Source organism: Protopterus annectens, chromosome 1.part1, assembly GCF_019279795.1.
Source record: "Protopterus annectens isolate FY-2018-M chromosome 1.part1, PAN1.0, whole genome shotgun sequence".
Lineage (NCBI taxonomy): Eukaryota > Metazoa > Chordata > Ceratodontiformes > Protopteridae > Protopterus > Protopterus annectens.
This window is the reverse complement of record NC_056726.1, coordinates 245,447,609-245,472,333: the sequence shown is the minus strand read 5'-3', so window position 1 is coordinate 245,472,333 and position 24,725 is coordinate 245,447,609. Positions and strand designations below refer to the sequence as shown.

The 24,725-nt window shown below is 43.5% G+C and overlaps 1 protein-coding gene across 1 annotated transcript in view; it reads left to right on the top strand.

Moving 5' to 3' along the window:
* The window catches only part of CEP85L (centrosomal protein 85 like), a 1,265,215-nt gene that overhangs the window by 294,163 nt on the left and 946,327 nt on the right, over positions 1-24,725 (top strand). The window contains exon 3 of the mRNA XM_044074367.1: positions 11,067-11,851. Within this exon, the coding sequence (XP_043930302.1) occupies positions 11,067-11,851 (785 nt within the window). The remainder of the gene's footprint in view (positions 1-11,066; positions 11,852-24,725) is intronic.

Genomic DNA, 24,725 nt, shown 5'->3' with positions numbered 1-24,725 from the left:
TTTTGTTACTCCTACCATGGAAAGAAAACTCCAGAGAACATCAGGCCTCACTCCACAAGGGCTACAGCCACTACCACAGCTTTCTTACGAGGAGTGGCTACCAAGGACATTATAGAGGCTGCTACTTGGACCTCCGTGTATACATTTGCCAAGCATTATAACTTACCTCTATACTCTAGATCCCATGCTGGTTTTGCCACTGCTGTTTTGCAAGGGATCCTGACTACACCATAATCTATTCTCATTTCCTCCTCCCCTAGCTTAGCTATGGTATTCTACCCATTTGTAAAGACTGCAGATGCATCCTTGAAGGACATAGTACAGTTTTGTACCTACCATAAATGTAGATGTCCGAGAGGAATGCATCTGCAGTCAGGATTACCCACCCTCCTTCCCCCTAGGGTACTTACCAATCTTCAGCTAGCTTGGGGGGGATCTATTATGGTGTATTTGTTGTATATATGTACATACATGCTTATTTTGTGTGTTTGCTCTCTACTATTTGGAAACTTTGGCATTTATCCAAATTTAGCCATCCAAGAGGGCACCTGGCATCTGGGGCAAGAAACACTGAGGAAAATGGCGTCGGCTGATGCCTTTATACCCGAATGACTGCCGCAATGACGTCGGGTGAAGTGCGACACCAGCCGAAGCCAGACCCAGACTTTGGAATCCGGCCGACCGAAGGGCTGCCTGACGACAGGACAACCCATTTGTAAAGACTGCAGATGCATTCCTCTCGGACATCTACATTTATGGTAGGTACAAAACTGTACTTTACCCTCCTTCCAGTCCCCTGACTTCTTTTGGCTATACCTCTATTCTCCTTTACTATGCTTACAAGCTTCTTGGTGTATTTGCTTTTTTGTTGGAGGTATAACCTTGCATATATATATTTCATTTCTTCCCATTAGGGGGGGCAACTGACATCTGGGGCAAGAAAAACTGATGTAATGGCATCGGCTGCATGCTTTATAGCCCTGACTACCTGAAGTCATGGAAGATGAGACAGCAACCGACACAGGACCCAAGACTTTGATAATCAGGCCGACTGAGGGCTACTGCAAGCAGGTAACCCAAATGTGATGACTGCAACAGTGAATACACTCTAACATCTACATTTATGGTAAGTGTACACAACTGTACTTTCTTTATCACATGCTGTTTCATTGAGGGAGAGAACCAATTTCTCCACCCCAGGTGGGGAAGGGTTTTATTCAAGGAGGCTGTTAGTGCCAGAGCAAGAGAATGCTTGGAAACCACTTATGGATCTTTCTTTCCTAACCTGTTTTTGATGGTGCTCAAACTCAAAATGATGTTACTTCACAGTCTTTCAACTGCCTGGTTAAAAACCCCACATTTGTGCAGGTTTGTGCTTGTTTAAGCTCCGCGGATCCAGTTTTGGCATCCTGTAAGACTGCAAGAGCATCAGGAAGGAGAAGGAGATAATCTTAAGTGCCTCCATTTTGATTGTTTTCCTAATGTAGGTCTTCCTGCACTTGTTTTTAGTCATTTGTTTAATTTAATTGCATTTATTTAAGCTGTATTTGCTTTAATATTGCTACACACTCAAGTGTGCTAGCTTGCACTGCATTTTAATTGTTTTTACTACTGTTGTAGCTGCCATTTTGTTTCAGAAAAGTTCAAAACTTGTTTCCTGCCTTTCCTGTAACTTGTCTAGTTCTGATACAGATTTGCTGTATCCAGGACTGTTTGTAAGCTTCTGAGCCCCCCTCCCCCCAACCTTTCTGTGTTGGAGGGAAGCCTTCCAGCTTATCAGTGTGATTGGTAAGCACTAGGTAGCCTATCTACCACAAGAGGGAGTGGTTTCTGGCCCAGAAATTGTAGTTTATTGGCTGTTTGGGTAGTTTTTCCATCCCCTTCAACTTTCTTGTTTAAAATACCACGTTTGTGTGGGTTTGTGCTTGTTTAAGCTCCACGCAGCAGCGCCGAGCTGAGGTAAATTATTACTGGTGCCAGAAAGTCTGCTCTTCAGTTTTTCCCATAGAGCTAGCTATTCTTTCTCTCTCGCACTTCACATAACTTAATCACATTGTACGTCAAAAGGTTTTGCAATTATTGTAGCACGCCATCAGCACCAGTCGTTCTTCACAGAAATAGCTCCAGTACTTAGTAGTTATGACCACCCCTCCTGGCATGATTAAAGGGCAGTTCCCTGTGCTTTCTCCTATTAACCTGGTGCACTTGGGCATTCAGAGGCAGTGTAGCAACTGCCTCATTTACACAGGCAACCCTCTCCTCTTACCTGCCAGTACTCAGACTTTTGAGAGATACACTTGTATCACCAAATTGGAAGTTATGCACTCTCTGGCCAAGACCGGACTAGCTGGTCAAGAGGAGAAAGTCAACATCTGCACCACACCAAATGGAACACACAGCCCTGCAAAACACCAACCATCACAGCTCTCATATAAAACCACAAACCATGCACCCAACTTCACAGAGGCTCTCAATAGAAATGTACCCAAACAGTAGACGTCCAAGACAGAAATGCACTCGACCACCACAACACAGCACAAACCACAGGACACATGGCTCACCTCTACAGTGTGCTCCTCAACCTAGGCCCCTAAGTCTAAACACCTTTCCCAATACACTAATCATAGGTGACTCAATAGTGAGGCACACAGATGTCCCACTCAGTAGGTTGAATAAGGAGAAGGTAGCAGTGAACTGTCTATCAGGTGCCAGAGTCGGACACATAACACACGCACTCAGGTCACTCCACAACAAGTACAAGTATGACTTTGTCATTGTCCATGTGTGTGTGAATGACCTGAGACGCACCTCCCTGGACTAGACGAAAAGAGACATGGTGGAGCTCTTGATTTATGTGGCCCAGGCAGGTATGACCCTAGCCCTGAGCAGTATCCTACCATCACCCAGAATGATACCACAGCACAAAGAAATAATGATTGACTTCAACAATTGGCTAAGTTTCTGGTGTCATTCTAAGGGGATCTAGTATCTGCTTGGGTTGGTATGATTGACGGACCTCGATGCTTTGCCAGAGGCGGCCTGCATCTGTCACCCCTGGGTTTCCGGGTACTGGCTAAGGCACTTGCCACCCCTATAGTGTCTTTTTTTAGGTGGTGTTCCAAAGACCAAATTACCACCGTAACAGCTATAAATAAATGTAGTCTGAGGGTCATGCTGCTCAACGCTAGAAGTCTAAATCTGAAGACCCACTCGCTCGAATCACTCTTCAAAATGGAGAACATCGATATTTTTGCTGTAACAAAGACCTGGTTTAAAGTGGCAGAAAGCACCCCTGCGCTACCAGGCTATGTCTCATTTCACACCTTTCGGCCCCGAAACATGGACTGAAGCTCCAAAGGCAGTGGTGTCTCCATATTCATAAAGGATATGCACACCTCCAGACTAGTAGCCCAGCATAACGCATCTGAGATACTTCAGGTACAACTAACATTGGGTAAGATGGCGATCCAGGTCATAGCCTGCTGTAGGTCCCCAACCATGTCCCTAGACTCTCACTCCACTTTCCTAAGCACCCTGGAGTCTATCAAGGTCCAACCCAACACTCTCATACTAAGAGACTTCACCTACCCCTCCATCAACTGGGAAAACTACTCAAGCACCAGTACACTGGCCCAACACTTCTGGAATTCATCCATTCAAATGCCCTGGACCAGCTCATTCTGACCCCCACTAGAGGAAGCAACATCCTTGACCTGGTTATTATTAACACGGGCCACCGTTGCTCTACACCAATAGTCAATTCCTCCCTCGTCAGATCCGACCATAAACTAATCACTATGGAAATCCACATCTCACCCACACCCCCCACAAAGGTAACCACCTTGAGAAACTTCTCCAAAGTTGACTTTGGGCTCCTAAAAACAGAGGTGGCTAACTTTACGGCACCCATGCCAATGGAAAATAGTTGCATGACTGCCGAATCATGCAGCAATGCACTGTACGAACATGTACATAAATGCATGGAACTAGCCATACCCAACAGAACCAAGATGCTGTCCTCCAAAAAAAGGAAGCTAATCTGGTGATCCCCTGCCATTAATAAACTCTATAACAGAAGGAAGAAACTGTTGCAGAAAAAGGTGAAGTCCCAAGACTGGAAAAACTCCCTTATTAGCCTCAACAAAAAGTTGAGATCCCTCATTAAATCCTCCAAAGCAAGCTATGAAGGCAGAATTGTGGAAGACACTAAAAACAATCACAAAACCTTCTATAGTTATATTAGGAACCACCACAGCAATACCCAGGTTTGCTCCGAGTTACTGCACAATGGTACCTCCTATACTGAGCCAACAGATATTGCCAAATAAACTGGCCGACAGATTCATTGCCAACTTTACCCCCCCCCCCCAGGACCAATCACAATACTGGAAGAATGCCAAGCACCCAGCATTACTGCAGCACAGATTAAAACTGCATTGTGCAAGGCCAAGAGTACAGCTTCCACTGGGACCCGATATTATACCTGGCTGTATTCTACATGAATTGCAAAGCGAACTGGCACCACATCTGTGTGTCCTGTTCATTCACAGCCTCACTTCAGGCTTTGTCCCCACTGAGTGGCACACTGCTACAGTCATCCCTCACCATAAAGGGGGAGCGACTACAGACCCTGGAATTTATCGACCCATTAGCCTGACTAGTCTGATATGTAAAGCTGTAGAGCGCATCATCATGGACCTGATTAACAAAATTATAGGGAATCGCCAAACTCTTAATCCCACGCAGTTTGGTTTTATGAAAGGTGTGGTTGAAGGTAAGGCAGTGCATACAGCCTACCTCGATCTGGCCAAGGTCATTGATACCATTCCTCACTTGGGAATTATTGATAAACTCACCAAACTAGGCATCTACCCGTATATCACTAGGTCTATTGCAAATTGGCTCACAGATAGAACACACAATGTGAAAGTAGTGGACTCCAAGTCAGACTGCTGACCAGTCACGAGTGGAGTCCCTCCGGGATCAGTTTTGGGTCATCCTCTTGTTTGGCATCTACTTCTCAGAAGTCCAGGCCAATACAAAGGGACACTGGCTGACCAAGTTCGCAGACGACTGCAAGCTGGGAACCATTATTAACTCCCCAAGTGATGCAGACGTCCTACAGAAAGGCCTCACTGAGACCAGTGACCAGAAAGGCCTCACTGAGACCAATGACTGGTGTTGAAACCATGGCCTTAAGCTTAACGCCAAAAAATGCGTTGTCATCCCCTTTGGTAAAAACTCAGTTCCCACTAATTACCATATCAATTGGAGCCTGCTGAATACTGAAGGCGTTATAAGAGATCCGGGGATGCACATTGACAGCAACCCCTCCTTCGACCACCACATTGCCACTGTGGTCAGAAAGTCCTTCTATGTGGCACATCTCATTACCAATGGTTTTGCATCCAGGAAGAAAGAGGTCATAGTCTCTCTCTACTTTTCCCTCATTAGACCAGTCATCGACTGTAATGCCCCATTTGGCTTGTACCTCACTAGACACCTACAACAGCTGGAGAGGCCACAGAAGTACCTCACAAAGAGGATCCTAGGCAGTAAACACATGTCCTACATGGACAGACTCAAGACTCCAGCTATTCTCTGTCACATATCGTCTACTTAGAGGTGATCTCTGCCTGACATATAAAGCCATGTCTAACCCAGATCTGTTAGAAATGCTACATCTAAAGAAATCCCAACTCCAGAGACCTCAACCTCATTACCACAATCAACAGAACATGCTGGAGGGACAGGTTCCTCACCCCAGGGACTGCTCATGCTCTGGAATAGACTTCTCATACATATAAAGCAGAGCACCTCGCTGTCCCTTTTCAAGTGAAATCTTGATGAGTGGATGGGTAATAGACAGTTCACACCCGGGGATCACTCCAGTGGCTCTACTTGATAGAGGCACTGGGTACTAACGTCGGGCGTCACGATGCCTATGGGCTAGATTTGTAAAGGCTCCAGAGCCATTAGCGTAGTGCACACCTATGAACCTGTTACCTCTTCTTCCTCTTTTCAAGTTCCCTGGTAACACTAGACTTAAAAGATGATTATTACATCTTTGTTCATGCAGACTTGAGACAATTCACTGTGCCAAGAGTGTTCACAAAGTGTCTAGCTCCAGTTGTAGTTTATTGCAGGCTACTGGGTATCCACATTTTTCCATATTTAGACAACTTCCTTATCTTTGCAGAGTCTTTTTCAAAGTGTCAGGAATCTCTCTCTTGGGTAAGAGATTTCTTACACAGACCTGGATTTCAAGAAAACATTCAAAAATCCTTCTTGACCCTGTACACATGATTGTGCTCCTGGCATTTAGACACCTCAGTTCAAAGAACTTTTCTCCCACTGGAAAAAAATAGCTCTATATCTAGCTGGATTTTTAAGGTTTTCAGCTCAGACCTCAAGTCACTGTGAGAGAAGACCTCTTGATTTTGAATTTCATGGCATATGTGATTCTGATGATACCCCTGGCAAGACTCCACGTGAGAATGATACAGTGGTGTCTGAAATCTTTGTTTCCAGCACCACCACCCTTTATTTTTTTAAATCCTACTTCTGGAATTTGACAGAAGAGAAATCTTTTGATGGAGACAGCAGATGTCCATAAGTCCAGGTCTTCCCTTCTTTCCTGCTCCAAAGCAGTTAGTCAGCAGAAATGCATCAGATTTGATTGGGGAGTAGTTTCAGGATGGATAGAAGTGCAGGGGGTGTGGGATACCAAAGACAGACTTAAGCACATAAATATCAAGGAGATGCTTGCCCTGCTCAAGGCACTCGGCTCTCTAAACCATCTTTGCCCCCCCCCCCCGACCTCTTCAGGTAGTTACAGACAATACCACAGTCATGGTACGTCAACAAACAAGGGGGATCCAGGTTGTACCCCCTTTGCAGACTAGCCATGTTAGCTTGGGGTATAGCTTCACAGCACAATCTCACTCTACAGACATCCTACATTCTCTCCGAGCAAAACTGTGTGATAGATAAGCTGAGCAAGACCACAGCAGACTCTCACAAATGGAAAAGACATCAGGGTGTCTTCCGTGATTTGATCCATCTGTGGTGAGCTGCTCAAGTAGAACTCTTTGCTTCCTTTCCAAACCGTTAACCTGCAAGATTCTATTCCAGGACTCCATGCAGTAAGGCCGGGGAAGACAAATGCCTTTTCTTTTCCTTGGACATGAATTTTCCTGTATGCTTTTCCACTCTTTCCACTTCTGAAGAATCCTGCTGCCCCAGACAACCATGGTTCTTCCTTTTGGAAATAGCCAGGGACAATTACTACAAGCTTCCTGACAGACTGGATTTACTCGCATTAAGAACAGGGATATTTGATACACCCCAACATCAATCAACTTCAGTTGCGTGTATGGATGATATAGTCTTGATTCCTTTTAGGCACCTGTTTACTGAGGATCTTCAGCAAGTAATAATGGAGTCAAGAAGACTGGCTACTAGAAAGTCATATATTGGCAAATGGGAAAGTTTTTCTAGCTGGTGCTAGAAGGACGGAAGCGATCTTTGTTAACAATAGATTTTGAAAATAGAAATTGATTTTTATATGCAAAATGTATATGTATATATTTATATATTTTTTTTGATTACCAAATGAACTAAGGTTGATATATTTCCAGCCATGTAGTATATTGTCTTGGATAAAATCACAGACTTAATAATCTACTTAATCATTTGGTTAAATAAGAGGTACCACATCATTATATAATTTTATTTAAAATACATAAGGGTTATATATTATTATGACAGCTACTAAGTAGGGCAGGACCAGCTGGAATGTCAAACTGATGGGGGAAGGGATGTGAATTTAACGTGTACCAATAAGACTTTGTTTTACAGCACAATAAACCACTCCCATGCCTGATAAAAAGTATATATATATATTTAGAAAGCTTGTGAGGAAATTATTACTCTATTTTTGTTTTACTTGGATCGCTTGTCTGTGTACTTAAAGGATTTTCGACTGGAAACAGACTGCCTGCCTTGCTTGGATTACTTTCGAATACTTAGTAATGCTGTACAATTATATATTTTCTATTATTACTTTTTGTTTTGTTTTGTTTTGACTTAAGACGAGTTTGTTTGCTACTTCTACTACTATTGTCTAATCTGATTAATATATAGAGATTAACTAGAAATATATGGACTGAAAATATTCCACACACGGAAGTTTCTTGCACTGTTTTATTTTTTGTTGTTCCTATATTTTTCCATTCAGGGCTTAGCCTCAGTCTCTCTGTTGGTAGGAAAGCTTTGAAGGGCTTTGTGCCCAAACTTGTCTTTTCTTCAGCTCAGCTCGAGCTTCCTGACAGTTTAGGCATGCGGAAGATGCCCTGAAGCTTTGGAAACTGGATGGCTGTTGTATCCTTGGCAGGACATAATCCATATAGCTAAGGCTACTACATCAGTGATCATTTAAGCATCTGTTGTTATGGTAAATTTACTTGGACAGTTGTATTTTCACTTATACTATGCCTTGGTCATAGCCCTTGTAGAATATAATGCACCCTTTGGAATGCATCTTTTTAAGCAATCAAAACAAAAACTTGAAACACTTGAAACACAAAGGTTCCTAACAAGCAAGATGTCCATGCATCCACAACCTCTTTTACCCCCTTTTGTACATGGGGTCCAAGTATCTCTTCAACATTGAAAGTCATCTAGAGCCAATATTTACACAGTCGGGTGGCTAACCTTGCCACAATAGTTCATCTACACCACACATTTGCATGCACACTCGCACCTATGGCCAATTTAGTGTCCAGTCCACATACTGCATATTTTTGGAATGTGGGAGGAAACTGGAGGACCCGATGGAAACCCATGTGAATACTGGGAGGACGTGCACACTCTGTACAGAAGGCATCCCCAGCTGAGAAATTAAACTTTGGGAACCACTTGCTGTGAGGCAACAATGCTGTCACTGTGCTGCCCTTCTTAACAAACAGGATGTCTGGCCTCAAAAATCTTTGTTACCAGGAGAGACTGAAATCCATGTCCCTGTACTTGTATAGGCTTCTGAGGTGGAAGCTGTGCCTTGCTTATGCTCTCAGGGATCCCAGTATCCATGGCTTCCTTTTTCTCGATAAACCAAATAATGCAGCCAACACTAGACCAAGAGATCTCAACCTATATCAGGAAATAAATAAAACTAGATGGGAGGGATAACTTCATTGCCCAGTGCCTCTCCCTGCTGCAGATTAGGCTTCTCCTACAGGTCAAGCAGTGTGATTGTCTTGTTCTTGTCCTTCAAACAGAGTTTGGACAACTGGATAAGTACCCATAAATTTACTCTGGGACTTAAAGGCCTTGCCCTCTTTGAAACTGGTGGTAGAATCTGAGTGTGGTTATTGGCAAAGGCACACATAGCCTGTGGTCATATTGTTTTGTATATCCTGTGATCCTATTTCTTACACTATGTGCTTTTTTTTCCTCCCATGCTCCCTTATTTTGTGGCATGCTCATTCATAAATATCTGTAGAAAAACCTCAGTCCATAAATGTGACTAGTGTTGCAGTTGGCTATGGAAAGCAGATTCACTCATTCCTGCCATACTTCCAATTTAATCCTAGTACCTTCCAACTGTTGTGTAACTGCAGCATCAACAACATATGTTGGCAGTTATAGTCAAAGTCCCACCACCTTTTCTATGAAACTGTTTCCCAAAGTTATTTTAAATTATTCCTTCCCAGTTGCTGCTTGTGGCTTCTTGCCCTTATGGTTACTTCACCAGCACTGTCATCTACTCTTTGTTGGTGTCTGGACAATTTGTAGTCCCCCTTGAAGACTTGGTCCCCAAGACCCTTCTGTTACACACCATGCCATTTGTTCTCACTTAAGTTGTAGACCAAGACATGGGAGGAGAATCTTGAAGCTGTCACATCTGTGAGGTGGGAGATTTGTTCCACCTCGGGTTGATTGCAAATATCAGAGGTGTGATGTAAAAAAGAGAGGTAATTGGAGCATGTTCTGGTAATGTAAACAGTTGGCAAATTTAAAAAATTCCCTACCAAGACTTCTGTCAGAAATGTTGGGAGAGCCAAGCCGGTGTTAACTTAGACAGTAATTGTTTTGAACTGGGACATAGGCTCTGAATTACCTAGACATAGTCAGGCCTTACTAAGCTTAATGTCATTGGCTCACCAAAGTAGCAGTTACTAGAAAATGGAAATCAAAATTTAAATCAGCTGTAGCTGAAGTACTGAATATTGTAAGGGCGATAAAAAAATGGAACTGGGACCTTGGAAAAAGTAGAGTAAATTGCATAGAAATAAATGGAATCTGTGAGAACAGTACAAGCAGAATAATGTATAAGAGCTGGACAAGTGAGTTTTAAGAGAAGGAAGGAATTGAGCAATTTGTGTGGTATACTGCATGAAAAATGTTACTGTTCATATTAATACATGTGTACCTGTATTACTGTTGTGATTTAATAAAACTGTTCATAAAAAGAAAAAGAAAAAAACACACTGAGAAAAGCCTCTGTTCCTACCTCTTTCAGTGGGTGTGCAGTTTAGTTCCTGGTCAGGTGGTTTTATTGCTGTCATTGTTCCACTTAAACTGAAGTAATCTGAATGACAAAATGCTTGTCTTGAGACTGTTTTTGCAGTGACTTGGATGTTCAACTTTGCTCCCTCCTTTAACAGTCTTGCTAAGCATTTACTATTTTACCCAGCTCCCATATTATCCTTCAGTATTGTAGTGTTTAGACTGTCCCTTCAGTGTAGAAGTTCTGACATCTTGGTTCACAATATGATGGTGAATCACCAGTGGTGCAGATCTGTTTACCATTCTAGTGTCCATTGTTGCACTTTTTATAATTGCTAAGTGACCCACTATAATGGGTTTTACTTTAATCTCTGATCTGTCTGAACTGTACAGTCTTTTGCATAATATATTTATGTTGAAAAAAGAACATTTCACTAGAATTTTAGAAAACTCAGTTTGGAAGCATTTAATACTTTTCCTCAAAACACTGCATTTTGAAATTCAAAAATAAAAGTGGCTTTGAAGTTAATATTTTCTTTTTTTCCCCATTTTGCCAGATCACTCCAGTTCGAGTGCTGCTTCATTATTCCAGCCGATCAGATGCCAGACCACTATACCAACTGCCCATGTGATGCCCTCCACATGTGGTTCATCACTTGCTCAGTACAGAGAAGCTAATAGAACTGACTATTCTAAGTTGAACTCTTACTTTACTCTCCCTGGACAGAACAGGAACTGTGGCACACCAGAAATCTCACTGGATATGAAGGATTACAGGCCAGTTAGAAAATGGTCATCTTTGTCTAAATTGAGTGATTCAGATGTTAGTTCTCAAGATGATGGACCAAAGAAAGAGGAATCCAGGAACTCTGAAGGACTTTTAAGGGACAGCCCTAGAATGTATCCTTGCAAAATGCGTGAACTTGTGCAATTACATCAGAATATGGGGAATTTAAAAATTGATAGGAAGGAACTGCTTAAAAAGGAGCCAGTAGCTTTTGATTCTAAACACACATCTGGCAGCTGCAGCAAAGATGGCTTAAATACTTGGTCTTATCAAGAAAGGAAAAATGCCTTAGATATGACATTCAGTGCCTTACCTGAAAGCAAACCCTCTGCCACTGTTAGTGAAGGTTATGGACAGAGATATACACCTCTTGGCCATCAGAGTGTATCTGCTGTAACTATTCAACCTGCAGTGAGGACTCAGATGTGGCTAACAGAACAGATGCATTCTAATCCAGTGGATTTTAAGCCCTCTGAGGGACCTTATAATTTTTTGTCTTGGCAGTCACAGCCGCAACAGCTTGGGCAGCTGCGAATGGAAACCGAACAGAAGCAGGTAAAAACATTTATGTGAGTGCTTGCTGCCACCAAGTGGATATAGATTGTATTGCTCCAGCACATTTCTGTATCTGCACAATATTATTTCAGTTGAGAGGCTGAGAAGAAAATGAAATTGTAGTTTCTGGTTTGCATATTTGTTTTTACAGCAAATGTTCTCAGCTGCATTTACTATAATGGCAACAATTGCTTTTTGTTGAATAATATCATTTTTTTTTTTTTAGTAAGAACTGTTCAAGGTGCCGTAACAACACCGATATTATTCTGCATTGCTTCTTTTTTTGAGTTTTCAGGAGCTTTGACAAAAGTGAGGAAAACAAAAGTAGAATTTGTGTAACAATTACCATTAACTGGACTGATGTACAGATATTCTGTTTAACATAGGTAAGAGCATAAGTGCTGTCTTTGGTGCATTGGTTTTCATTTAAATATTTATCTTTGCAAATTTATTAAACGTGTTCTGTCGATTTTACCTTCATAGCAGCAGGATTTAGCTTGAATAATTGAAATGTGTTTGACATAATTATATTTCACCTTTTAGATTTACCTGGGCTGAGCCTGAATTTCGTCAGTATTGATGAGTGCATTACGTGTGTGTGTGTGTGATTTATATCACAAAATCGAAACAGCTAAACACTGAACGCCATTTCATCGACCAATAAATAGCGAACTGCAAGTTACACAAGCAGTCAGATCACCAATTTTTTTATTGGGGGGGGGGTGGATCGGTAGGCCAGCCAGACATGACACACCAGTTCAAACATTACAAAGTGTGTGTGGGTGGGGTGAAGCCCCCCCCAACCCCCCTCCTATCTAAATATACCCAGTCCGAGATCGCACTACAGTGGGGAAAAGGGCAAATCTACATATAGACTCATATGTATATATGTCTGTGTGTTTGTGTGTATTTATCTCTATCTATGGTCTACTTCAAACCATCGAAACCCCACATCATTGAAGACGAGATCGTCGAGACAAGAATATCGAAATCCCATTTTAGCGAGGAACAACAAAGATCTTGTTAGGGTAAGTAACCCCTTATCCAAAAAGAAATAAAACCTAAACCACAGCATCCCTAACCCACCCCTCCCTAACTAAATATACCAACTCTGAGATCACACTACAGTTGGGAAAAGGGAAAACTTCACTGTCTTGCACAACAGGTTACTTACCCTGGGAAGATTTATGTTGTTCCGTTGGTTCCCTGAAAAGAGATTTCGATATTCTCGTCTCAGTGATCTCGTCTTTGATGATGCGGGGCTTTGAAGGGTTGAAGTAGATCCATGGAGATATATATATATGTATATGTATACATATATACATATATATATATATATATATATATATATATATATATGTGTGTGTATACATTATATATATATATATATATATATATATATATATATACACACACACACACACACACACACACACACACACACACACACACACACTTTTACAATTTACATATTTACGAGGTTCTTGAACTTTCTATGCCTCCCAGCCTGAATATAGGAACTCTGTAGGATCTTTTAAGTCTAAGAGGTCAATCACCATTGACTTAGAGTACAAACGAATTTGGAAAGCCTTTTTGTTGGCACAGTAGATATGGACCCAAGTCTCCTCTCCTGCCAACACTAGGGCAAGTAGAGTTCCTTTATTATCTGACTTTTCTTCCACAGGACCCAGGCTTTTCTGCTGTAGGATCTTGCTAGGTCTGAATACCAATTGCCAATGATCATAGCATGCTCAGTGCCTGGGTTGGACTTCTCTGGCTTGACTATTATCTTGGCCTTAGCATTTCAGCCTTGATTTCTTCAGTGATGACCTTTTCATTAGGCTGATGTTGCTGGCTACATGCTTTTTAAGGTCAATGGAGCCTTCGATATTTATAACTAGGGTCGCACTTTTGGGGTCGGCATGTGGCTTATCTGTCTTGGGACCAATGATTCTATCTCCGGGATTCAGCCTTTTTCAGTGTTAGGTATCAAGATCTGCACTTTTGATGTCTGCAGTGACTGAACTGTTGGCAGTCAGGGATGAGGCAGTTTCTGTTATCGACTCCTCTTTAGGACATTGGAGTTCAATTTCAGTCTTGGTTCTGACCATGCAGTTATCTTTGTATGCTCCCCCTTTTAGCTTGGACTGTGAGGCTCAGAGCAATGGCACCTCAACTGCCTGCTCCTGTAGATGTAAATCCCTACCCAAACTGGAAGCTCACCCGCAGACCCTCTTGGATCCCCAGTTAGTGTCTGGCCTTTAGCTTCCTTTGCCTAAGATCCTCCAGAGGTCAGGTAGTTGCAGATACCAGGGGAAGCATGCATGCATGCATGCATGTTCACCAGCTGAGTCTCTTACCCCAGATGATGATGAAGATTAAGAATGGAGAACACAACCCTGGCAGTTGGGGATCCAGAATTCAGAGAGAGATCGTTGAAGTAATCAGAGCCAAGCTGTGATGGATTCCCTCCCTCGGTCTCCTCCATCAGATCTCATCTTAGAGGAGGCCTTCTAGATCCATAAGTCAACTTCTTGGATGGCCCCTCACCAGATAAGATGATGATACTACTGGAAGAACCCTGACTTTGTGGCTCCTTATGGATTTATCCAAAGATACCAAGACTAACTTTTAATTGTGCCCTGTTTGGTGATAACCTCCTCTTTGGTTAGACAGTAAAAGCAGTGCTGGAGAAACAAAACAACGGAACATGAAGATCGTCATTGTTGGAGTCAAATTCCATCTGTTTCAACATACCTTTCACCTTTTCTAGGATGCATTGGGGCCAATACCAGTTGATTTTAGGTTTGGGTGACAGCATTTGGATAACAAAAACTCTGGAAGGGCAGTAGAAGCCATAGAAATTTCCAGAGTGGCTATCAGCCAAAGAGTGGAAGACCTTATGAAATCAATTAGTGATAATGGGGTCCTTCTCCTGTGGGATCTTAGTCCAGTCTTTGAAGGCTTGCCTGACAACTCCACTTTGGAGGCAATCGGGCTATCTGTCCCTGAAACTGTCCTTGTGCAGAGCCATCAAACAGGGCAAGTGCACAAGAACAGTTATATCCACAGGCTGTTTTGTTCCTTTTCTGTTTCCAACCAAAATGTAGTCTTTGTTCCCCCAACATTCTATCTCACGAAAGAGCTGTAACTAGAAAAGAGGTCTTAAAACTTGGTAAAAAGAGCCATACAGATCAGGAATGACTATGCGTTGAGACTTTTGTTAGCTTCCAGAAATACAAAGGAACTCAGGCCCGTAGTACATTCCAAAAGATCCCCTTTTGCATGGTCTTGGTGCAGTCAATTCTGCTGTGTCAGCAAGGAGATTGGATGTTCTGTACAGAACTGCAAGAGTTCTCCTTGCTCGTAAAATTCTAACAGTCTGGAATCAGTTATTACTAATTTGAGACTGTTCCATTTGGTGTCACTGCTGCCCACAGTGTGTTCATTTTCCAATGGGTGACATTTGTATCCTTTCTTCATAGGTTGCAGGGAGACAAGGTTTCCCATTTTAGGGATTGGCTCTTAGCAATGGCAGCTGCAGCTGTGGAGAATCTCTTAGAAGCCTGGAGCTACCTTCTGTCCTTATTCAGATTCTTTGGCATTAAATTGAACATTTTAATGTCTCACCTGGTGCTGGTACAAACCATAGATGTTCTTCGTGTTTCACTGTTGCAGTCATTACATTTGGGTAATGTGCTGGCAGGGTGCCCTCAGTCGGCCTGATTAACAAAGTCTTGGGCCCTGCGTCGGTTGCTGTCCCTTCTTCCATGACGTCAGGTCATCAGGGGTATAAAACACGCAGCCAACGCCATTACATCAGTCTTTCTTGCCGTGCGGTGCCCGAAACAGAAGCAGTTCACAAGTGCCGGTCGGCCGACTCCTGAAATTTTCGTTTTCAAGTTTCAGAACCGAAGTCTTCAACTAAAAGCTAAGTACCCCGTTGGGGAAACTTTTTCTTGCTCTTTACTGATGTCAGTAAAAGTTAATTATTTTATTTGTGAAAAGCAAATGCCTCTTAAAGATTTTCATTCGTACTGTATTCCTTGCCTAGGCCCAGACCACAACGTACCTTGCTGTCGGTTTTGTGCTTTATTTAATCAGCACACAATCCATCGTCGGTATATTTTCGCCTCTAAATATTTCGGTTCTCGGTTTAATTAGACTAGTTTGCTACTTGTGTGTCTCTGCTATCCTTAAACAAAAACAAAAAAACAAAAAAATCTTGCTATTTTCCCCACTTTCTATAACTTAAAAGTTCAGTTAGAGAGTTACTGTTCTGAACTGCTTGTAAGTTTCTTGGAGGTCAGTGCTTACTTGGGCTAAAGGGAAGTCTCTGTGTTCACCAGTGGCAGTGGTTAACACTGAGCAGCCTGCCTGTCCCAGTAGAAGTGGTTACTACCTAGAAACTGTAGTTTTATTGGCCATTTTGGGTCATTCCAAACTCCTTGATCTCTCTGTCTTAAAACCCTGCAACTCTCTTTTTGCACGGACTTGTGCACAGAGCAGCGTCGGGCAGCGCTAGTTAGCTGGGGTATACTATTCCTGGCTCCACAAAGTCTGTGCTGCAAATTTTCCCTTAGAACTAGGCAAGCCTCAGCTCAAGTGCTTCAGATCAACTGCTCTTATTGCAGCACTTGCATAACCCAAATCAGCACTTGTCCAAATCTCCTAGACAGCATTATTATTTTCCAAATCTCCTAGACAGCACTATTATAATACAGCATAAGACCCTCGATTGTCCGCAAGACAAGTGAAATTTATTTTTCCAAGCATGTCCAGAGGTCAGCCTCAGGTGTACTCTCCAGTTCATCTGGTGGAATTGGGCATCCTGAGGCAATGTCACAATTGCCTCATGTATACAGACACCTCTCCTCTTACCTCTAGACACAAACACTTGTGAGATGCAAGTACACAGCCAGACTGGAGGTTAAGCACTCTCAACCCATGACTGTAACAGACAGTCAAGAGGAGAAGAGACACACTAGCATCACACCACCAGTCACACATGGTTCTACAAAACAAACACTGGCAAAACATACACATAAATACACAAAAACATATTTGGAGGCACTCGGTACCAATCTGAAAAAGAAACAGTGCCCTCCAAAGCAGACAAGCAAGCAACTTGCACCTCTAAACACAAGCCAGAAAACACATAATTCACCTCAGCAGTGTCCCTCACGACAGCCCCTAAGGCAAAACACCATACCCAACATGCTAGTAATAGGAGACTCTATAGTAAGGCACACAGATGTTCCACTCACCAGGCTGAGCAAGGAGAAGGTTACTGTCAGCTGCCTGTCGGGTGCTAGGATCCGCCATATAACACAGGCACTTAGGTCACTCCAGAACAAGTACAAGTATGACGCTGTCATTGTACATGTTGGTGTGAATGATCTAAGACGTGCCTCCCTGGACTACATGAAACGAGACATTGAGGAGCTCTCTGATCATGTAGCCCAAGCTGGTATGACCCTGACCTTGAGTAGCATACTACCTTCACCTAGAATGATATCACAATACAAAGACAAAATGATCAGTTTCAACAATTGGTTAAGCTTCTGGTGTCATTCTAAGGGGATCCAGTGTCTGTCTGCCTGTGATGGCATGATAGACAAGCCTCAGTGTTTTGCCAGAGATGGTTTGCACCTGTCACCCCTAGGCTTTCGAATACTAGCCAAGGCTCTTGCCCGTCCCCATAGTGCCTTTTTTAGGCAAGCTCAAAGGACAAACCAACCACCATAACCAGCACAGGTAACCAAAAACTAAGGGTAATGCTACTCAACGCCAGAAGTCTCAACCTCAAAATGCACGTACTCGAGGCACTCCTCAGTATGGAGAAAATCGATGTTTGTGCAGTGACAGAAACCTGGTTCAAGGCTCCAGAGAGCACCCAAGCACTACCAGGTTACAATTCATATCATACCTCCCGGCCTCAGTTACCGGATCGTAGTACAAAGGGCGGAGGTGTATCCATATTCATCAAGGATACCCACATCTCCAGGTTAGTGGCGCAGCATGATGCCCCAGAGATCATCCATGCGCACTATCAGCAGGCAAAACCACATTTCAAGTCGTAGCCTGCTATAGATCGCCCAACATGTCCCAAGATGCTCACTCAGCATTCCTTGAGGCATTGGAAAATATAAAGGTCCTACCCAACACCATAATTTTGGGTGATTTCAACTACCCTGGTATAGACTGGGTGAACTACCAAAGTTCTAACTCCTATGCCCAGCGGTTCATAGAATTTAAAAATTCAAATGCACTTGAACAACTGGTATGTTCTCCCACTAGAGGGGACAACATATTGGATTTAGTCATCACAAATATGGGCGCTCATTGTATCACACCCGTTATCACTCCCTCTCTGGTCAGATCAGACCACAAACTGATAACCCTAGACATCCTAACCCCTCCACCTCCTCCAGTCAAAGAAACCATCGTAAAAAACCTTTGCAAAGCAAACTTCAAACTACTTGCGTCAGACTTCACTATCCCCCTGCAGAAGGATAATGATATCCAGGATGCAGAATCCTACACCAAGGCACTTTATATACATCTTCAGGATTGCATGGACCGTGCTATCTCAAATAAAACCAAGACTCCTTCCTCAAGCAAGAAGAAACCAATCTGGTGGACCCCGGTCTTAAGCAAACTATACAATAAAAGGAGGAGACTTATACAAAAAAAGGCCAAATCTCAAGTAGAAAAATCTTCCTTGATCAGCTTTAGTAAGAAATTGAGGGCCCTCATCAAGTCAACTAAAGCCAGTTTCAAAAAGAAAGTTGCCAAAGATGCCAAGGATAACCATAAGGCCTTTTATGGTTACGTCAAAAACCTAAATGGCAATGCTCAGGTCTGTTCTGAGCTAGTACAAAATGGAACAAAATATACTGACCCCACTGACATTGCCAACATCTTGGTTGACAGGTTCAGTGCAAATTCCCCTCCCCCCACCACCTACAGGGCCTATTACTATTCCAGGGGATTGCGTAACTCCAATTATTACTGACACGTTGGTTAATAAGGCTCTATCTAAAGCTAAAAACACTGCCTCCATGGGACCAGGTGACGTCCCAGGCTGTGTCATATTCGAGCTCCAAAATGAATTAACCCCACATCTGAATACCCTGTTCAGTCTCAGCCTCTCGACAGGATATGTGCCCATAGAATGGCACACAGCAACGGTGGTTCCGCTGCGCAAGGGTGGGCGCACAACCGACCCTGGGAACTACCGCCCAATACACCTGACCAGTCTGATCTGTAAGGCAATGGAGCGAATCATTATGGAACTCGTAAATAAAGAGATTGGGAGCCTCCAAACACTTGACCCCACACAGTTCGGCTTCGTCAAGGGCAGATCATGCCTCCTGAACCTAGTGGACTTCTTTGAGACAGTTACTCAGGCTATAGATAAGGGAAAGGAGGTACACACGGCTTACCTTGACCTTGCTAAAGCATTTGACACCATTCCCCATTCGGGTATTATTGATAAACTCACCAACCTGGACATAAACCCTTACGTCACAAGATGGATCGCAAACTGGCTCTCAGACAGATCCCACAAAGTAAGAGTAGCGGAATCTATGTCCGAATCAAGACCAGTAATGAGCGGTGTGCCTCGGGGCTCTGTCCTGCGGCCCCTCCTGTTTGGCATATACTTCTCAGAAGTACAGGCAAGCACTGAAGGGCTGTGGCTGACCAAGTTTGCAGACGACTGCAAACTAGGTGCTATAATAGAGTCTCCGGCCGACACGGATATCCTCCAGAAGGGCCTTAATGAGACTGATGCATGGTGTCAAAGCCATGGTCTCAAGCAAAATGCTAAAAAATGCATAGTAATCCCCTTTGGAAAAAACAAAGTACCCGTGAACTACCACATAGGAGGTAACCCCCTCAAATCTGAAGTAGTAATAAGGGATTTAGGGACCCAAGTAGATAGTCGGCTTTCCTTTGATAACCATGTTGCCAAGGTGATTAGAAAATCCTTCTATGTGACCCATCTGATCACAAAAGGGTTCGCATCAAGATCTAAGGATGTAGTGGTGCCCCTCTACTCTTCCCTCATCAGACCCATTATTGAGTACAATGCACCAATTAGAATGTACCTGGCTAGGCATCTCTAGCAGCTGGAGAGACCACAGAGGTACCTCACTAAGAGGATTACTGGCCTCAAACAGTTGCCCTATGCAGCACGATTGAAAAAAACTAAGGCTTTTCTCTGTTGCATACCGCCTTCTCAGAGGGCGATATCTGTCTAACATACAGAGCCATGTCCAACCCAGAACTGTTGAACATGCTCCATCTTAGCAAAACCAAATCCACTTAAGGTACACGCTCTAGGGATATAATCCTCAGCACAACAATGAATAGAACATGCTGGAGGGATAGATTCCCTTCGCATAGACTTCCCTTGCTATGGAACAAGATCCCGATCTACATAAGACAAGAGCCCCTCACTATCACTCTTTAAGAGGAACTTGACAATTGGATCGGTAACAGAAAGTTCACACCAGGGATCATACCAACAGCTCTACTAGATAGGGGCCAAGGGTACTAGCTGCTAGATCAAATGCCTAGGGAACTAACCAAAGGGGCGGCGAATACTGCACAACGTGGCTGGGCTAATATATATGCCTTCGGGCAGATAGCCCAGTACCTACCTATAAACCTATAATTATCCAGAAATGTCGGTTAACCATCCGACTACCGGAATTCCCAAAAAACGCAAAGATAAAAGGCAGAGACAGGCCGCCGAGGTCCAGAACTGCCTAAGCCAGTCGCCAGTTTGCACAGTGAGGCGCTTTCGCAGCCCCTGAGACCCATTTGGAGTCCAGTATGCCACGAGATGCTTCAACTGTGGAACCCGCGGATGTCTCTTCCTTGGATGGGTCCAGAGCCGCTGTCCAGGCACCTGCTTCTGAGGATGTATTCAGGCCTACGGACTTGCATATTAAACCGATGCCTCCTTCTTCACTTAGGCCTAAATCTCGAACCATGCCTAAAAAAATGACGCCCAGGCCACATGCTCAGGCCTCTATGCCTAAAAAACAAATGATAAGAATGGCTGAAGATCTATTAACTCTAATCAGGTGTAGCCAACCCCCCCCCCTTTAAGAGGCCTAGGACTGAAGTTGTTTATGAATCTTCTGACAAGGATTCTGATTTTTCTGATTCTTCTGATGATCTGGATTTGCCCTTATCTACTTATGAGGAATCTGATGCAAAGGACTCTATTCCCTCTGCTTCCCCTCCAGAGGATTTTTCTTTTGGTGAAACCTTACATACTCTAAGGGAGCATTTCCACTGGGAAACCCATGATTTTTCTGATTCAGAAAATAGGCTCAGAGATTTCTTACTTCTGCCTCAGCATAGGCCTTTAGCTATTCCTCCTGTACTAGACATTGTTGATGCTTTTTTGGAATCTAGTTTGGCCCCTGATTCCTTGCCTCCTGCTCCCAGAAAACCTGACAGATACTATAGGGTCCCTGAGTCACACAAGTTCCTTTTTAAAAATCCTATTGTGGATCCAGAGACTATTTCTCAGGGCCCAAGGGCATTAAGGCTTCTACTGCTAAAAATCCTACCCCTTCTGATAGAGACTCCCGGGTGCTGGATAGATTGGGTAAGAAGGTTTACACTTCTGCAACCTTGGCTATTAGGGCTTATATGTTAAAGTATCAGCAACATGTTATTGGATTGCTTAAACAGAAAGTGATGTTGATTTCCTGATTGTGTGGAAAATAAAGAATTACAGGATTTAATGCATTCTGCTGAACAGGTTGGAAAACATACTTTGCAATGTGGTATTGATTCATTAGAGGCCTCTTGCAGGGCTGCTGTTACTGGGTCTGTGCTCAGAAGGCATGCTTGGCTTAAGGAGCAATCTTTACCTGATCATGTTAAAGCTAAATTGTTGGATGCTCCCTTAAATCAGGACCGCCTGTTTGGCAACAAGGCTGAGGAAGTTCTTAAAAAGATGGAGGATAAAACTAAATCTATGCAAACTGTTAAAGACTTCTTACAAGTTCAGCCCCCTAGATTTAGTAGGCACTGGCCCTCTAAAAATTGGTCCTTTTCCAGCCCCTTCCAGGTCTTCTCAAGCCAAACCCAGACAAACTCAGACAGAGCAGAAACCCCAAGTTTCAGTCCCAGGGGACACACAGGGCCAAGCAATGGGGGGTCTCCACTTCCAAATCTGGGAGTAATAAGACTCCCCCCTATGGTAAACTGTCTCAGTGACTTCCTTTTAAAATTTCCAAGCACTTATCAACTGACTGCCCCTTTGGGGGGAAAGATTGCTCTTTATGCAAAGAACTGGGAGCTCATTACCCATGACAAATGGGTTTTAAATATAGTGTCCCAGGGATACAGATTTCACTTCCACACGTTGCCAACACCAAATTGGTGGCCGGACCTACCCCCAAATCAGTGGGCAGAGGCTCAAAAACAAGTACTTTCTCTCTTAAGCATGGGGGCTATTCAGTTGGTACCCGAAGAGGAAAAGGGACTCGAGACTTTTCCTAGTTCCCAGAAAAGAAAATTCATGGCGTCCTATCCTGGACCTGTTTACTCTAAACACCTTTTTGGAGATTCCAAAATTCAAGATGCTGACTCTTCACCAGTTTCTTCCTATGCTAGGCAAAGACGCCTGGTTGGCAACACTAAATTTAAAAGAAGCATACCTGCACATCCCAATCACGGAATCTTGCAGAAGATACCTTCACTTCAAAGCAGGCTACACTCACTATCAGTTCTCTGCACTGCCCTTTGGCATATCTACTGCGCCCAGGGTATTCACAAAGTGCCTAGCTCCAGTTACTGCATTTTGCAGGCAAATAAATATTCAAATATACCCATACCTGGATGATTTTCTGATTCAGGAAGAAAGCCAGGACACACTTTTGAATCATCTAGCCTTTGTGCAAAGGGTTCTAACCTGTCTAGGGTTCACCATAAACGAAAAGAAATCTCAACTGGTACCCTGTCAACAAATTATATTCCTGGGAGCAAGCTTGAATACAACTTCCCAGATGGCTTACTTCACGCCAGAGAAACAAATTCATTTGACAACCTACTTCAAACAGGTGGCCACAAAAACCCTTCTATCTGCAAGACAAATACTGCAAGCTTTGGGATTCATGGCCTCCTGCATTCTTCTTATTCCATATGCAAGGCTGCATATGAGGAAACTACAGTGGTATCTAAAAAGCCTATGGTGTCAACATTCCCAGGATCTAGAAGCAATGATTCTTATCATACTTTGCCTATGCCTAGAGTTACTTTGGTGTGCGGTTGCCTGCCACCAGAACAAGGGACTACCTTTTATACCACCCCCTGCCGCCCAGACCCTAACAACAGATGCATCAGACTATGCATGGGGGGGGGGGGGGCTCACCTGGCAGGGAAGTGCATTCAGGGCAAATGGAACCCAAGTCAAATGCACCTGCATATCAAATCAAAAAGAAATGTTAGCTGTACAGAATGCTCTGACAGCCTTTAAGGACCACATTCTTCCAGGACAACTAATGGTAAAGACGGACAACACCACTGTTATCTTGTACATAAACAAGCAGGGGGGAACACATTCTTACTCCCTCTGCAGACTAGCCATGGCATTGTGGAACATAACCTTGAGCTACCAAGTGCACCTAGAAGCTCAATTCGTGCCAGTGAAATTAAATACACTGGCAGACGGACTAAGCAGAAAACCTCATGGACCTACTCGAGTGGAAACTGGAACCAAGGATTTTCAACATGTTGACAAGCAAATGGGGAAGCCCAGATATAGACCTATTTGACTCTCCCCAGAACTACCAATTGGACAAATGTTGCACGAGGACTCCCCACAAACAAGCCTGGAAAGTGTATGTTCTGTCCTTCAGCTGGAAAAACCTATCAGTTTATGCCTTCCCCCCGCTGCCTCTGCTCTCCAGAGTACTACTAAAAATCAAACAGGACAAACCAAGGATGATTTTGATTGCTCCAGACTGGCCATGCCAGCACTGGTACCCCCTCCTGCGCAGTGTGTCAGGGTTATCCCCATGGCACCTGCCTCAGACTCCTTCCCTGTTGTCCCAGCAGGAGAACCATATTCTGCACCCTCAGCTTCTAACACTGAACCTTGCAGCCTGGCTAATTATCTAATCTCTCCTTTACCATCCCTCAGTAAACCTGTGATGGATATCATTTTAGAGGCAAGGAGGCCTAGTACTAGAAAATCTTATGCTGAAAAATGGAAAAGATTCTGTGCCTGGAACCAGTCGCAAGGGATGAGCACAGCAGCGCCCAATTTACCTCTGATTTTACAATACTTAACTGAGATGCTTCACAAGGGCCTGTCTTTTTCCTCCATTAAAATCCACTCCTCAGCCATTTCAGCTCATTATAACACAGAACCTCCCCTCTTCTCTCATCCACTGCTCAAGCAGTTCCTCAGAGGGGCCAGAAATTCGAGACCACCCAAGAGAGCTCCAACCCCAGCCTGAGACCTTAACTTTGTTTTGGAGAAACTCACTCTACCTCCTTTCGAGCCAGCTGCCACTGCGGACTTAAAATTTCTTTCTTGGAAAACGGCTTTCCATTTACTAATCACTTCAGCGAGAAGAGTATCTGAGTTACAGGCCCTTATGGCAGTGGAGCCTTTCATCATATTTCATGCGGACAGTGTGTCCCTCAGAACCAATCCATCCTTCATGCCCAAGGTGGTATCTAGTGTGGCAGTCCATTCATTTGCCAGCCTTCTTTCCTAATCCACAGAACAAAGGGGAATGGATACTGCATTCCTTAGATGTGCACAGACAACTAGATTCTACCTGGACAGGACTAAATCTCAAAGGAAATCTGAAAAACTGCTGGTGTCATTTGC